At 49.8% G+C, this 14,522-nt stretch overlaps 1 protein-coding gene across 3 annotated transcripts in view; it reads right to left on the reverse strand.

The window, feature by feature from the left end:
* Nucleotides 1-14,522, reverse strand: part of LOC137654700 (integrin alpha-3-like) — a 360,316-nt gene that overhangs the window by 55,835 nt on the left and 289,959 nt on the right. For all 3 annotated transcript variants that reach the window (XM_068388595.1, XM_068388593.1, XM_068388596.1), the window contains one exon: nucleotides 5,212-7,481. In XM_068388595.1, coding sequence (XP_068244696.1) covers nucleotides 5,212-7,481 — 2,270 coding nt within the window. The remainder of the gene's footprint in view (nucleotides 1-5,211; nucleotides 7,482-14,522) is intronic.

The raw sequence follows: 14,522 nt of genomic DNA on the forward strand, positions 1-14,522 counted from the left end.
ACTTACTCTTGATAGCCTTTCACTGCTGCGACTGATAGGAGTTTCTCCTCCCGCAGCAAAACTAAAAAGTCTGCAATTAAGGGAATAGTGGCCTCAAGTGGAGCAACATCCCATGATGTCTACGACACCAATCAAAGAAGAGGGACCACTTTACCAGGTAGACTGCTGTTGAGGATTTATGGAGGTATCTAGAGTTGTTTTGCAGTCGGTCTTAAAATTCCTTTCTCTTGGAGGAGATACTGGATAACTTCCAACCATGAAGAGACAGGCAAGATGATACATCCTTTCAGCCAGTTGGCAAAGAATCTGGGACACCGAATGCCCATGCTTATTGACGCAAGTCACCACGGTAATGTTGTTTCTTGTCAACACTACAGCGTGACCCTGTAGGGTGTCCGTGAAATGGAGTAACACTAGATACGGCGCTTTCAGTTCAAGGTAATTGATATGAACCATCATATCTTCCCATGTCCATTGACCTGAAACATAACAGTCTCTCAGAAGGGCTTCCCACCCCTGCTATGATGTGTCTGAAAACAGGAGGAATTCTGGTGGAGGGACCTTCAATAGGGACCCACTCAGCAGGTTCGTCTTGAACCCACCAACCGAGATCCGTCCTGACATCTTGGGATACTTTGACCAAAAAGAAAGGGGAGTCTGTCTTCTGACACCTTTGAGACCAAAGCCCATTGGACTGATCAAAGGATCATGTCTATGGCTATGCCTATGTACCATAGATGACGCTGAGGTTTGACAACTAACTTCTCCAGATTTATCCTGATGGTGAGATTGTGACAAAACTCAAGAAGGTCCTTATGGCAGAGAATTTTGGATTCCAAATCCTCCAGCAACAGCCAGTCATCTAGGTAGCACAGAAGTATGAAGCCCATGGTGCGAGCCAATGAAGACACCAGAGTAAAGAGAGGAGCGAAAACTTGCAGTGCCATAGACAGGCCGAAGCAAAGGACTTGAAACTGGTACCTCTTCTCTCTCAGCACTAATCAGAGATACTTTCTTGACTTTGGATGGATAGGTACCTGAAAGTACAGTATGCAGCCTTTGGGTCAATAGACACCAGGAAGTTGTTTTTCCTGATTTCCTATAAGACTGTACTGGGTGTCTATCTTGAACTGTATCTGGATGGTGAGCAGATAAATTTTTCCATTAGGAACAAGTTGCTCAAGAGGCCCGGAGACTTGTCCTGGACTTCTTCGATACGATTCTTCCCCAACATAGCCCAAACCTCGTCTTGTAGAAAAAGGTCCTTGTGGGATCCCTTTGAATAGAATGACGAATTCATCGGAGTCAGAGCAGGGTAATAACCCATGAACATCCAGGATGCGATATCCAGAGCAAAGGATCTCTACCGCTAGAGTTATTGAATCCTTTGACTGGTCAAGCAGTACTACACATACACTGACTAGTCTGGCCTATTCTTTAACATTCTTTTGTCCTCATGCACCTGACAACACTAAGATTACCAAACAGTACTTCTGCACTCAGGAGCTTAACTACTGCAATGTAATTTTTCAGTGGCTACTTTCCTCTTGGTAAGGGTAGAAGAGACTCTTTAGCTGTAGTAAGCAGCTCTTCTAGGAGAAGGGCACTCCAAAATCAAACCATTGTTCTCTAGCATTGGGAAGTGCCATAACCTCTGTACCATAGTTTTTCAGTCTTGAGTTAGAGTTCTCTTATTTGAGCGTTCACTCGCGCACTCTCTTTCTATCTTGTTTCTCTTCCTCTTGTTTTTATGAAGTTTTCATAGTTTATAAATGATAGATCTAATTTAATGTTGTTAATCATCTTAAAATGTTTAATTCTTATTGTTATTACTTCGCTTGCAGCTTATTTATTTCCTCGTTTCCTTTCCTCACTGGTCTATTCTCGCTGTTGGAGCCTTTGGGCTTATAGCATCATGCTTTTCCTACTAAGGGTGTAACTTAGCTAGTAATAATAATAATAATACAAACCAGGGTTCCACCCCCTAGAACTGCCGCCTCGGCCATCGTCTAGCCAGGCATCTCCCCCACAGGTTGTAGAATGAAGGGATTCTTGCCTTCCCCAATAAGAACGACGCCGAAAGGATTGGGTCAAATCTTGCCTTCAGTAATGAGGATGGTCAGATTCAGGGAGAAGCCTATGCTGTGGTGGCTGCTACTTAGGAGATGAAGGCCTGGGCTCTGCTGGCTGTGGCTGAGGCATTCTTAGATGATGCCTCTCCTAAAGAAGGTAGCTTGGCTTCCACTACCGCCGCAACTCCACATTCGGGAACAAAGTTGGACACTGTGTCAATGGGGTGTTCCAGAGTGCAAATGCATCCATTGAAGCCATATAATGCATGAAGTTATTAACAATTGTATCTCTAAAAATTAGGATGTAGTTGCCACTGAAGTAAGAACATTGATGAATCAGGAAATCAAGTGCTTTAGCCCCTGACCAGACAAGCTCTTCACACTCTTTACTGACTTAGGGATACAAAACTGCATAGTATGAAATGGTGCCCAAACAATGATCCAGGCATGAACATGCCTGCAAGGCAGACATGGAAGCAGTTTCAAAATTAGAAATTCTCTCATCAGCCAATTATAGAGAGAGTTTCTCATTTGACACCTCCGGGGTCAAGGTTGCCACATCAGGATCTAGAGGCAACAGATTAGGATCTGCCCCTTCAGTAACATAAATTTTCCTCTACTTATAGAGCACCAGAGGAATTAACGTGGATGACCTCACTGTCTTAAGGGAGTTCTTCAGAGCAGAGACCTGCTGTTCAATCTTACGAAGTGTCCTCTGCCTGTCAGGACCAGGGTAGTTCAAGCCTGTGTTGAGTACTACTGGGTTCTGGGAAGAACCCATCAGTGGAGGTCTTCCTCTCTATGTACAAGGCCCAAGGTGCCTCATCAGGTTTGTTAAACATTTGGACCACCCCCAAGAACCCCCAAAAAAGACGACTCCTCTCCAGGCTCAGTTGGGGGAATTTCCAGGGGGTCAAGATCTGTAGGATCTGAGGAAATAACATCTGCAATAGTGCCAGAGGGGTCCTCAATCAAAATTGAAGGAGATTCAGCGAGGTCTACCCTAGCTCATTCACTGGGTGGAAGAACAGAAGAATCCTCCTGCTTGACCATCGGACAATGATTCTTAAACCTTTCTGGGATGTCTTTACATTGCCACTTAACCAGTACAGGAACGGGAGAAAGGGACGGTGACAACTTATCATCTTGCCAGGGCAACTCTTCCGGTGAAGCAGAGTTAGGATAACATTTAGAGAGATGACATGGAGGCTCAACATCCTCTTCGTCTAGGTAAGGGTCAAGATCAATTCAGACCTACTGGTACTTTCCTTAAATCGTTCGCTTCCAGGGGATGTGGTAACACAAGGATCCAGAAGTTGTTCCGCAGAAACTGATGGAATCGGGGGAGTACAAGTTCTAAGAGGCCTAGTCCCTCACGAAGAACAATCCTGGCTGATCACTCTGGGAAATAGAGGGAAGGGCTCTGGATGTTTCTTTCTATCCACACAATGTTGAGAGGAACCACATTCATTTTCGGAGGAACTGAAATGTTTATGCTCCTCTTAGGAATCGATGTAGGAGGGGGAGTACAGCATCTAACTTGCAACACCTCGTCATCCTCTAGTAACCTATGTGGAGGAGAAAAGGCATCAGAGTGAGACTGTAGAACATGAGAGCTCGCACTAGGAAGGACAGCAGTGCGTTCCCATAAACTGAGGATTGGCGGATGCACCTCCAAACTACGGTATGGCAGACTGACCTCTGAATTGCAGTTTGTTTGATGCGCCTCACCCTCCCCTGAAGTGTTGGAAAGCAGACGTGCCTTATTCTCTTGCATCTTCTGTGGGTGTTGCCGTACAACAACCCTGACCTGGAGATGAACTCATAACATTGATCTCGCTGAGCATCCCTCACCTGGCTACCACTTTTAACAAGATGGTCAGGGAAGATTTAGAAGCCATACCTTGACTATATCAAAGTCTTGGCCCTCATGGTGAATGTGGAATACCAGACTTCGTTGGACAAGGCAGTGAAGAATAAGATGTCAAAACTGGTGATGGTATGAAGTTAGGTGAGGTTAGCGATGACGGGCGCTTAGACAGTGAATGTTTGGCATTCTAGTGAGCGTTCAGGAATGCACCCTGGCAAATTTTATAAAAATTGCAGAGAACTCACTTTGAGAACCCAGGTTCACATGAATCCAGAGCACTGAAAGGTGGTGATAGCGATGGTACACCTCAGCCATCGTGCAGCAAGTATCAGTTGGAGCACACTCAGCAACTACATACAATGACATAGCCAGAGGATCAGCCTCTAATGTAGGATCTCCTATCTTGCTATGGAGGGCAGAAGAATCTATGTCCTCATAATAAACCTGCTGAAAACATTGGCCACCATTCTTCATAGGTTGGCCTTGTAAAATACCCGACGACAAAGGTTCAGGCAGGGGAATTTACGGAGTCAGAGTTGGAGATACATTATAAGCTTCTTCATCTCCTTCGACACCGAAGCATTTGAAGGAGAATGATCTTGCTTAGATTTCTTCTTTTACCTACTGTGAAATTTCTCCTATTGGGAGGACGGCCACTCCCTACTAAAAGCACAAGAGGAATTGGAGGAGAACTGATGTCCTCTATACTTTGGACACAAAGGACAAAGGATGAGGATCAACTTCTACACGACTCATAAAAGTTCCATTCGTATGTCCTTCCACACCAGGATAAATCCTCATCACAGACACTTGCTTCGTACTCATTCTGAAAGACAAGAAAACAATTAACACAAAAAGAATGAAAACTTCAAAGGTCAACAACATATGTCTGAACATCAGCATATGTTCCCACATCACAAAAGACCCGTCGACCCAACACACGGGCGAGTAGGGAATAATGTATTGGTTGCCACATCCTCGATGATTGTTCATCAGCTGTATCAGCTTGCGCACTAGAGTATATCCCTTTTAAATGATGAAGGTTTGTTTTGTGTAGGAACAAAATAGTTTTCTCTGCATAACTTTAGAACAAGTTGAAAACTCCATCAGATCATAGTTTTTAAAAAACTTATTGCAAAATCTCATACTTCAAAGCATGTAACAATTTGAATATGTCAAAAAATCACTGAAATAATAATGGCGATACACCTCACATAAAAACACTAAGGCAATTATGCATACATAAAACTAATTTGCATGGGTACTTACCAAATTCACAACTTGCATTGTTTTTCCTGTCTGTTCATCAGTAACAGCCTGAGGTTTGATTATCAATTCTTTTTCTCGCTTAACACGTGTTAGTTCTCTACGACTTCTTGTATACTGACTTCCAGGACTAGAAATTGAACTAGATCTTTCATTGTAGGGCCTGTGGTCCCAGTTATCTTGCCAGTTGCTTGTATATACTTTTTTAGTAAAGACAGTAGTCGTTCCAGTTTTTGGGTCTACCTCTACACGGGTATATGTACCATTTTCATCAGGGTGTATGTTATCAAAATCACTTGTTGGTAGGCTGAACCCACTGGATCTGTGTCTAAAGGAATTATTATTTCCATGAGAGGATGAAAGGTCTGCAGCCCATTGGCCTTGTTTATGCTCTCTTCTATCTGTATTGAAATCAAGGTCAGTTTTTCTTATGTTTGTATGAGATGTCAATCTTGAGTCTTTTCTGATACCATCTTCATCTCCATTTGACCTCCAGTAGCCACTAGCATGATGTCTGTCAGTTCCTATTCTGTGACTAGTAGTATGTCTTGAAGCATCATGAGTTTGACCATATCTAGCAGTATCCTCTGCATTGAAACTATCATATTCTCTTAGATGACCATTTCTATGAGATCCATCTAAAGTTCTATCATCCCAGTCAAAACGTCCAGTTCTAGTACCCTCAGCATATCCACTTGATGTTCTTCCATACTCATCAATGTGACCTTGGCTACTTCCAGCTGTTCCTCTATCAGCATGTGAATATACTCTTCTAAAATCATGAGTTCCAGTTGATCCAGCTACACTTGACGGACTTCTATGGCCCTCTACTGTGATATCACTTTCACTGTAATCTTTACTTGTTCCTGAACCCTCCAGATAAGCTCTATATTGGTCTTCTCCTTCATATCCACGTGTTCTGAAGGTTACACCCCGCTGTTCACTTTCTACCTTGTGTGAGGTAATCCCTGTTCCTGATTTTCTGCCAGAAATTACTCCTGGATATGTTCTGTTAATAGCACCTTTCCTTTCCGATGAATCATAACTCCTTGATGCTTCTTCGGGATAATCTTCTCTAGTTCTTTCCCCTCTACCATAAATACTATAAGTTCTTGACCTTCCTCCAATTTGAACATGTTCTCCAGTTTCATTTCTAGTGACTGAAGAAGACCCTGCTCTGTTCCTTTCAAATGGATTAAAGTCTCCAGACGAGACCCCTGAATGAGCTCCAGAAGCAGCATCCCCTTCATCCACTCCCTCTTGATGAGTTCTGGCTATTGTCTCCCCCCTAGCAACTGTACCAGTACCTGTAGACACACCTGAGTGAGTTCTAATAGTTTCTTTTCTAACTGTGGTTCTTTGTCGGTGGACTCCATCCTCTGTCCTCCAACCATATCCATCTCTGTCAAGGCTACCTTGTGAACCAGACCCTTCAGGTATATCCTCCCTAGTAATACTATGACTGAATTCTCTTTGACCTGACCTATGGGTAGGAACTTCTTCCTCATATTGTTCTCTCCTTCCATGAGTGATGGTCGTGTCAACAGGTATTTCATCATGATTTCTGTGAAATCCACCTTCTTGATCCCACCTTCCAATAGGTATATCTTCCAATGAACCCTCTTTATATGTCACTTTCTCACTTTCATGGTGACTTTCTCTCACAGTAGTCATTCCATCAGGGGAAGTTTTTGTTGAGAAGCTAGATTTTTCATGGTGACTAATAATATCACTATCTTCATCATCTGAGTCACTGTCTAGTTCATTTAGTCCAAAATCTCCATCACCAAACTTAGTTCTATGTTCCGAAGTATAAACTCTTCGGCTTACTCTGCTATGAGTTCTTCCTTGAACTCTATCAGATTCAATACCATAACCACTGCCATCTTCATCGTCCACAGGCCCTGTTTCACTATGATCAGAATAGGAAAATCTTGATGTAGATGAGCCAGAACTTGATGATTCGTGTGATGTTTTGCCTCCAGACACAGAAACATCTTTTGAAGATTTTGTTTTCTTCTTAATTGTTGTACTAGAGGTAACTTTCTTTTGTGTGGTAGTCTTTGTAATTTTTACACCTCCAGTTGTTTCAAAATCTGATTCTGATGCTCCTTGAGATGTGCCAGAAATCTTACCACCAGGACTTGGTAAGTTGGTTGTTTCTTGTTCTCCTTCAACTTCTAGACCAGTAAATAGACCACTTTCCGAGAACGGTTGATGGTGCAAAATCAATGGGTTTACATAACTTGGATCAATCTCACATTCACCAATACCTGAAATATTAATGGCCTATATGTAGCTTAAGTCAGTAATGTTAAGATCTGCATGAATACAAAAATAAATGGCATTTTAAAAGGTTGTTTAAGAAAGCAAATGGAATTACTTCTAAAAACATTCAACTATAGAAGATTAATCTCAATTACATATAGTGAGGACCTAAATTTTGAATCAATAAAAAGTAAATTAATACTCACATTCTATTAAAGAGATAAAATGTAATATAGTACAAGTAATATCATTTCAAAGATATAATATTTCTTAACATACAACACTATTTACTATAAACAAACCCCATCAGCTTACATATGCCTAATGATGCAGTCCAGCAGCCCCTGAAGGCACCACAGGAACATAACATAAACAATCTATCACAGACCAGAAACACATCGACAAACCACAGTGGACTTTGAGAACTAGTCAATCCTGTGTGCGTCTAATTTATGCATAGCACTCAGATACTACTTGCAACGATCCAGTATTGCATATTTTGTAATTCTTCCCAACCTATTTCCATCTTTTATTTTCATTCATATCTTACTTTTAATATTTTCCTTTACCTTCTCAAATTAGATTTAGTATTTTAGAAAAATCTTATCAAAATATGAAAAATTCGAAGATAATTTGTATTTTTCCTAACCATACAAACCTTAGCTATTTACAAAGGGTATTACTTTTAGCGTAGCTGAAATGGCGAGCCATTAGAATTTAACGAGGGTGTATTACCCCCGCGCTAGTTAGCGGGGGGGTAGGGGAGTGGTAGCTAGCTACCCCTCCTCCCCCTCACACACAGGTGAATACTCACTTTCACTTAGAGGTAAGACTTGTCTTGGGGGACAGGGCTGGCGGGCAAATATGTGTAAATAGCTAAGGTTTGTATGGTTAGGAAAAATAAAAATTATCTTCGAATTTGTCATTTGTTCCGTAACCGAAATACAAACCACGCTATTTACAAAGGGTGACTTATCCCTTAGGAAGGGTGGAAAGTCCCCAGCCATACTGGCTTTGGCTTTACCCGGGGACCCAGAATCCGAGTGAGTCGCACTCGAGAAAAGGAGTCCCTGCACCTCACAAGTTCCTTGCTCCGCAAGGAACCATGTGGCCTACGTAAGCTTGTGTGTGAAGGAAGAAGTGTGACTCGTCCTAGGCAGTTGACCTGGAGTTCCAGAAGGAACTCTGGGTTAGGACGTTCCCAATACCACCTCGTCAGGGTATGGGGGACGCGACAGTATTGACTCAATACTCGGAACACAAGGAAGCATGGTTTACCTGCAGAGGTTCGAGGTCAGCTATGCAGAGACCAGGATGCTGCTTCCCCGTAGAGGGGATGATGAAGAAAGAAGTAAGGGCCAGACATACTTCTTTCGTTCATGCAGACTAAAACCTGATAACAATGCCCTCAACCTTCTGCTACCTGTCCAAAAGGGAGCCTGAGGTTAGACCAGCTGTTGTGTAGCCACCACAGAGCGATAGAAAACGTATCGAGACTCCTGTGGGTCACGCCCTGCAGGAAGCGGGCTGCGAAGGTCATCAGACGCTTCCAGACTCCAGCTTGTAGCACCTGCGTCACAGAGTAGTATTACTCGAAGGCGAGGGACGTTGCGATGTATCCAACATCGTGCTGTAGGGCGACGTGACGGGGGAGGGTCTGAAGACAGGACGAGATGAATGTCCTTGAGTCCGGGCTGAAGAGGTATACTGGTGACTCTCCCCCCATGTCCTCCTTGTGTTCCCAAATCGGCTGCAACTGAGGACAAACTGCAGCTGTTCCCAGCGCTAACCTCTCGATTCCTTACTGGCAAGAAAGAGAAGGTCTTGGGACATCAGACACAGAATGGAGACTCGAAATCTTGAATGAATCGGACCGAAGGGCCGGGACCCTCCGATTCTGAGTCTAGCCAAAAACTCAGGAGCGAGCCTGAATGTTGCCTTCCCCTCTTCCTTAGAAAGGGGGGAGTAGTAAGAGACCAAGAAGATTGCTTACACACTGGCCGTGGCCAGAGTGAGCAGAAGACCCAAGGCGGAATACAATCCGAGGCCTGTCGTAAAAGGGTCTTGAGAAGATCTCTTAAAGGACTAAAAGTCCGAGCCATGCTCCAAGTTGGAGGTCTTCCTCCGACTAGGGCAGGGACGATCGTAGCTTCGCATGAGCGAGGATAGATCCAGCGGGCAGGAAAGTTATCCCTTTAAGCCTGAAGGTCAGGGAAAGGCTGAGCGACAGGCTTCATTGCCGAGAGCGGAAAGGAGTTTCCTCCCGCCGAAAGGCAATAAGACTGTTATTGCTGGAGAAGAGGCCTCAAGGGAAGGGGTATATCTCCCACGGCACCAACCACCTTAGACTCTCCACTTTGCCTGGGAGGCCCCTGTGGATGACTATCGCAGATGACGCGACCTCCGTACCGCGACTGTAGCGGGTTGTCTCTTCTAGAGGAGGAAGCGTAGTGTCTCCAGGCATGAAGCTAAAGCGACGTCCCGGTTCGGGAGAGATGTCGCAGTGTGGTTGCTTGATTAGTCTGCGCCGTGGGAGAAGCTCTCCCGGGAGTTCCGTCAGGGGAAGCAGAGGGTCCAGAAACCGTTCTGCGCGTAGTCCCAGTGGAGCTCTCCCATAGAAAGGTTGACAGACAACCTGGTCTTGTTGAGGCCCATTGTCCGCAGACAAAAAGGAGGGAAGACGCAGGCGTCGAAGTTGTCCCACCATCACCGGAATGCATCTTGCCAGTGTCTCGGGGACTGAGACTGGGGGGAAAACTAGCGGAAGCTTGAGGTTCCAAGCTGTCGCGATCAGGTCCCCCAGACCAGCACTTGCTGGTTACCCAAGGTCAAAGACCCCTAGGTACACTCTCTCTATGAGGCTCTGCTCGGATAGTCTGAGAGAAACATTCCCCTGCCTGGAATGAGAGAGCCGATGGTGGTATTGAGAGAATCTCAATCATCCCGGTATCTCTACTGCAAGATGTGAAGGTGTGAAAATGCGTCCCCTGCTGGTTAGAATGAAGTCGACGCGCAACGGGGACACTCGGCAGTAGCTGTAGGATCTGAAGAGGGGCCAGACTAAGGCCCCTAAGCCTGCCTGAATGATGGAGAGGTATCCTTCAGGTCTTGACCATAGGCCTGGACCGGAACATGCCCCCCCCCCCCCCTTTCCTTTGACGAGTCCGAGAACCGCATCAAGAATGTGGGGAAAGGACGAGAATATCCACTACCATCAAGAGGCTCCATAGGTCAACACCCATTGCAGGTCTAATAGTTCCGCTGGTCCCATAGGGCCAGGGAGTCCGGTTAAACATTGCCTGAAGCCACCGGAACTTGGATCGCCCCACATGGAACTTATCCTGAGGCGACCGTTCGGACTATAGACGGGTCAATGAGGAAAGAAGAACTAGGAAACGTTTCAAGGTAGGGCTGAAAGCTCTGCTTGACTGAGAACAGGTACTGCGACTCTCCTCAGTCTTGCCACAGTCAACCGAAAGGAAGGCTCGGAGGATGTGGTAACAGAATCTGGCGTCCCCAGGTGGTCACCCATCCAAGTACCGACGTTGCTTAACCTCGCTGGATGGACGAGAAGCGGGGTTTCCAATGTGGTAAGGCGGTTGACTCAATATCATGGCCAGATACTCCAGATGTTGAGGCAGAGGAAGAGAAGGCTCCAAGCAAAATACCATGAGCCCACATTCATGGTAAGCATCCGGAAGCTTGTCCCGGCGCTGAAGAAGGTCGAAACCCGAGCCTACAGGAGTTGACCAGCCCTCCAAACAGCAGAGGGGGCGGAAGCCTGCCCCTGAGGGGCCAAGAGGAAGGCAGGGAGAGTTCTCTGGGGAAACAAACCTGCTATGCCACGGCGGGATAGCCACACTGCATCATAAGCAGGAATACTTGCAGTCTAGGCTGAATTCGACGAGCACCCTGGAAGATGGATGGAATGGAAACTGAAAGTACCCGTCCTTCCGATCCAGGGTTTTTAAGGAGTCCTGTCGCCTCGTTACCAGTCTGATCGATTCTGCTGGCCGAAGTTTGTTCGACAAACTTGATCGGGGCTGAGAGGTCGACTATGGACATCCCCTCTCAGATCCTTCCTTACAAGAAAGGATCGACTGAGGGGGCCGGGGGTGAAGCCGTCGATGATCCTAAGGAAGACCTTCGCCTAAGGTATGGATCATTCTGCCCAACCGGGCAATTCTGCTGACGCTATGGCATAGAGGTTCAGAGACACTGAATTCGCTGACAGAGACGGCAGGCGCGATATCCTTGGCTACTCACAGAGAATATGCGGGAATGGGCATCGGGAAGCTGTCATTCGGATGAGTAACCTTAAGCATCCTCCCAGCGAAAAACCTGCAATCCTAGAGTTCGTGAACTCCTTTTAGGACTATGCCCCCCCCGGGGGAGTCTCCCGTGCCATCTGTTCCTGACAGGAGAAAACTGCAATTGGACACCTTGTCCCAGTTGTCGTAGCCGATAACTTAGGCCGACGTGGTTGAAAGAAAAGGCGCTGGAGCCCTGCAGAGTCTGGAAGAAAGCGCCTTGGAGGAGTGAAACCGGAAGTCGATTTACTCCGCACAGCAGCTGTCTAAGTCTCTGTCCTTGGGCACAAACAAACTCTTCTCAAGGATGGAAGGGTGTCTGAGGTCGTCGACCTCCACAGATGAGACACCCGAAGGAAGCCCTCAGTCAGCGCGTCCAGATGGTACAACATCGAGCTTGTCCGCAAGTTAGATACTAACGACGAAAGGCCAAGGTGCCTGAGCTCGAGAGGAGGAAAGTACCCTTGATCTTCCTGTAGCTTCCTTGAACCAAACCTCGGGCCGTAACCGAGGAGGGAAAGAACCTGGTAAGCTCCCAGAGGAAGAGGTAAGCAGTCACCCCTTGTCCGATGGAGAAATCTCGAACGGAAAGCCCCCCCCCGCCAAAAATCCTTCCAGGGAATGACGGGGAAGGGCTAACCCAGGTTCAGGAATAGAGGAGTGTTGTTCAGATCTCTCTTAAGTTTCTCCTATTCTGCAAGTGCCATGCTCTGTGTTTACGGGGTGAGACAGTGTTCTGGAAATACGCTCCAGAAGAACTCGCCAGGCTGGTCATGCTGCGAAAACCCCATTGGGAATCGTGGTCGCAATTGCACTGGAGCTCGCGCGACAGGAATTCCTGGTGGTCGGCGGGCGATAACCCATAGACGAGCAATGGATACTGCAAGGAATAAGCCGACATTTGTGCGAAGAAACACTGTAGGTTCGCGCGACGGAACATCATCCGTCTGCGCGATGGAAAAAAACCGTTGGTTCGCGCGTGGGCGAACATTGGAGAGCATGAGCGTAGACGTGCAGGCACGTGGGCGTGCGGTTGCACGGGCGAGCGGTCGCGCGGGCGCGCGGGCGCGCGGGCGCACGGGCGAGCGGTCGCGCGGTCGCGCGGGCGCACGGGCGAGCGGTTGCGCGGTCGCGCGGGCGCGCAGGCGAGCGGTCGCGCGGGCGAGCGGTCGCGCGGGCGAGCGGTCGCGCGGGCGAGCGGTCGCGCGGGCGCGCAGGCGAGCGGTCGCGCGGGCGCGCAGGCGAGCGGTCGCGCGCGGGCGCGCAGGCAAGCGGGCGCGGGCGAGCGGTCGCGCGGGCGCGCAGGCGAGCGGGGCGCGCGGGCGAGCGGTCGCGCGGGCGCGCAGGCGAGCGGTCGCGCAGGCGAGCGGTCGCGCAGGCGAGCGGTCGCGCGGGCGCGCAGGCGAGCGGTCGCGCGGGCGCGCAGGCGAGCGGTCGCGCGGGCGCGCAGGCGAGCGGTCGCGCGGGCGCGCAGGCGAGCGGTCGCGCGGGCGCGCAGGCGAGCGGTCGCGCGGGCGCGCAGGCGAGCGGTCGCGCGGTCGCGCGGGCGCGCAGGCGAGCGGTCGTGAGGGTGGGCAGGTGGATGAGAGCGAGTCCGAGGCGGCGAACGCAAGCGTTAGCGCCATGGCGAGGAAAAAAACCGTTGGTTCGCGCGTGGGCGAACATTGGAGAGCATGAGCGTAGACGTGCAGGCACGTGGGCGTGCGGTTGCACGGGCGAGCGGTCGCGCGGGCGCGCGCGGGCGCACGGGCGAGCGGTCGCGCGGTCGCGCGGGCGCGCAGGCGAGCGGTCGCGCGGGCGAGCGGTCGCGCGGTCGCGCGGGCGAGCGGGCGAGCGGTCGCGCGGGCGAGCGGTCGCGCGGGCGCGCAGGCGAGCGGTCGCGCGGGCGCGCAGGCGAGCGGTCGCGCGGGCGCGCAGGCAAGCGGGCGCGGGCGAGCGGTCGCGCGGGCGCGCAGGCGAGCGGGCGCGCGGGCGAGCGGTCGCGCGGGCGCGCAGGCGAGCGGTCGCGCGCGGGCGCGCAGGCGAGCGGTCGCGCGGGCGCGCGGGCGCGCAGGCGAGCGGTCGCGCGGGCGCGCAGGCGAGCGGTCGCGCGGGCGCGCAGGCGAGCGGTCGCGCGGGCGCGCAGGCGAGCGGTCGCGCGGGCGCGCAGGCGAGCGGTCGCGCGGGCGCGCAGGCGAGCGGTCGCGCGGGCGCGCAGGCGAGCGGTCGCGCGGGCGCGCAGGCGAGCGGTAGCGCGGGCGCGCAGGCGAGCGGTAGCGCGGGCGCGCAGGCGAGCGGTCGTGAGGGTGGGCAGGTGGATGAGAGCGAGTCCGAGGCGGCGAACGCAAGCGTTAGCGCCATGGCGAGGAAACGAGCTGCCGCGTGGGCGAGGAGGACTGCTGGCGATATGGATCAACAAGCGATCGGTGGTGAGCGCTAACTCGCAGGTTGGCGATGGCGCGTTGTGATATGCCGACGCGATGGTCGAGCAGTATGCGAAGGTGAGCGATCGCGAGCAGTGATCAGCATGCGCAGGGTCGCGCGATGGTGATCAGCATGCCAGGGTTTCGCGATGGCGATCAGCATGCGCAGGTTGGTGGTCGCGCGATGGCGAACAGCATCTGCAAGTTGGTGGTCGCGCGATGGCGAACAGCATCTGCAGGTGGGCGATCGCGTGATGGCGAACAGCATACGCAGTTGAGGGTCGCGCGATGGTGATCAGCATGCGCAGGGTTGAGCGATGGTGATCAGCATCCG

The sequence above is a fragment of the Palaemon carinicauda genome, chromosome 15, assembly GCF_036898095.1.
Source record: "Palaemon carinicauda isolate YSFRI2023 chromosome 15, ASM3689809v2, whole genome shotgun sequence".
In the NCBI taxonomy this organism is placed as follows: domain Eukaryota; kingdom Metazoa; phylum Arthropoda; class Malacostraca; order Decapoda; family Palaemonidae; genus Palaemon; species Palaemon carinicauda.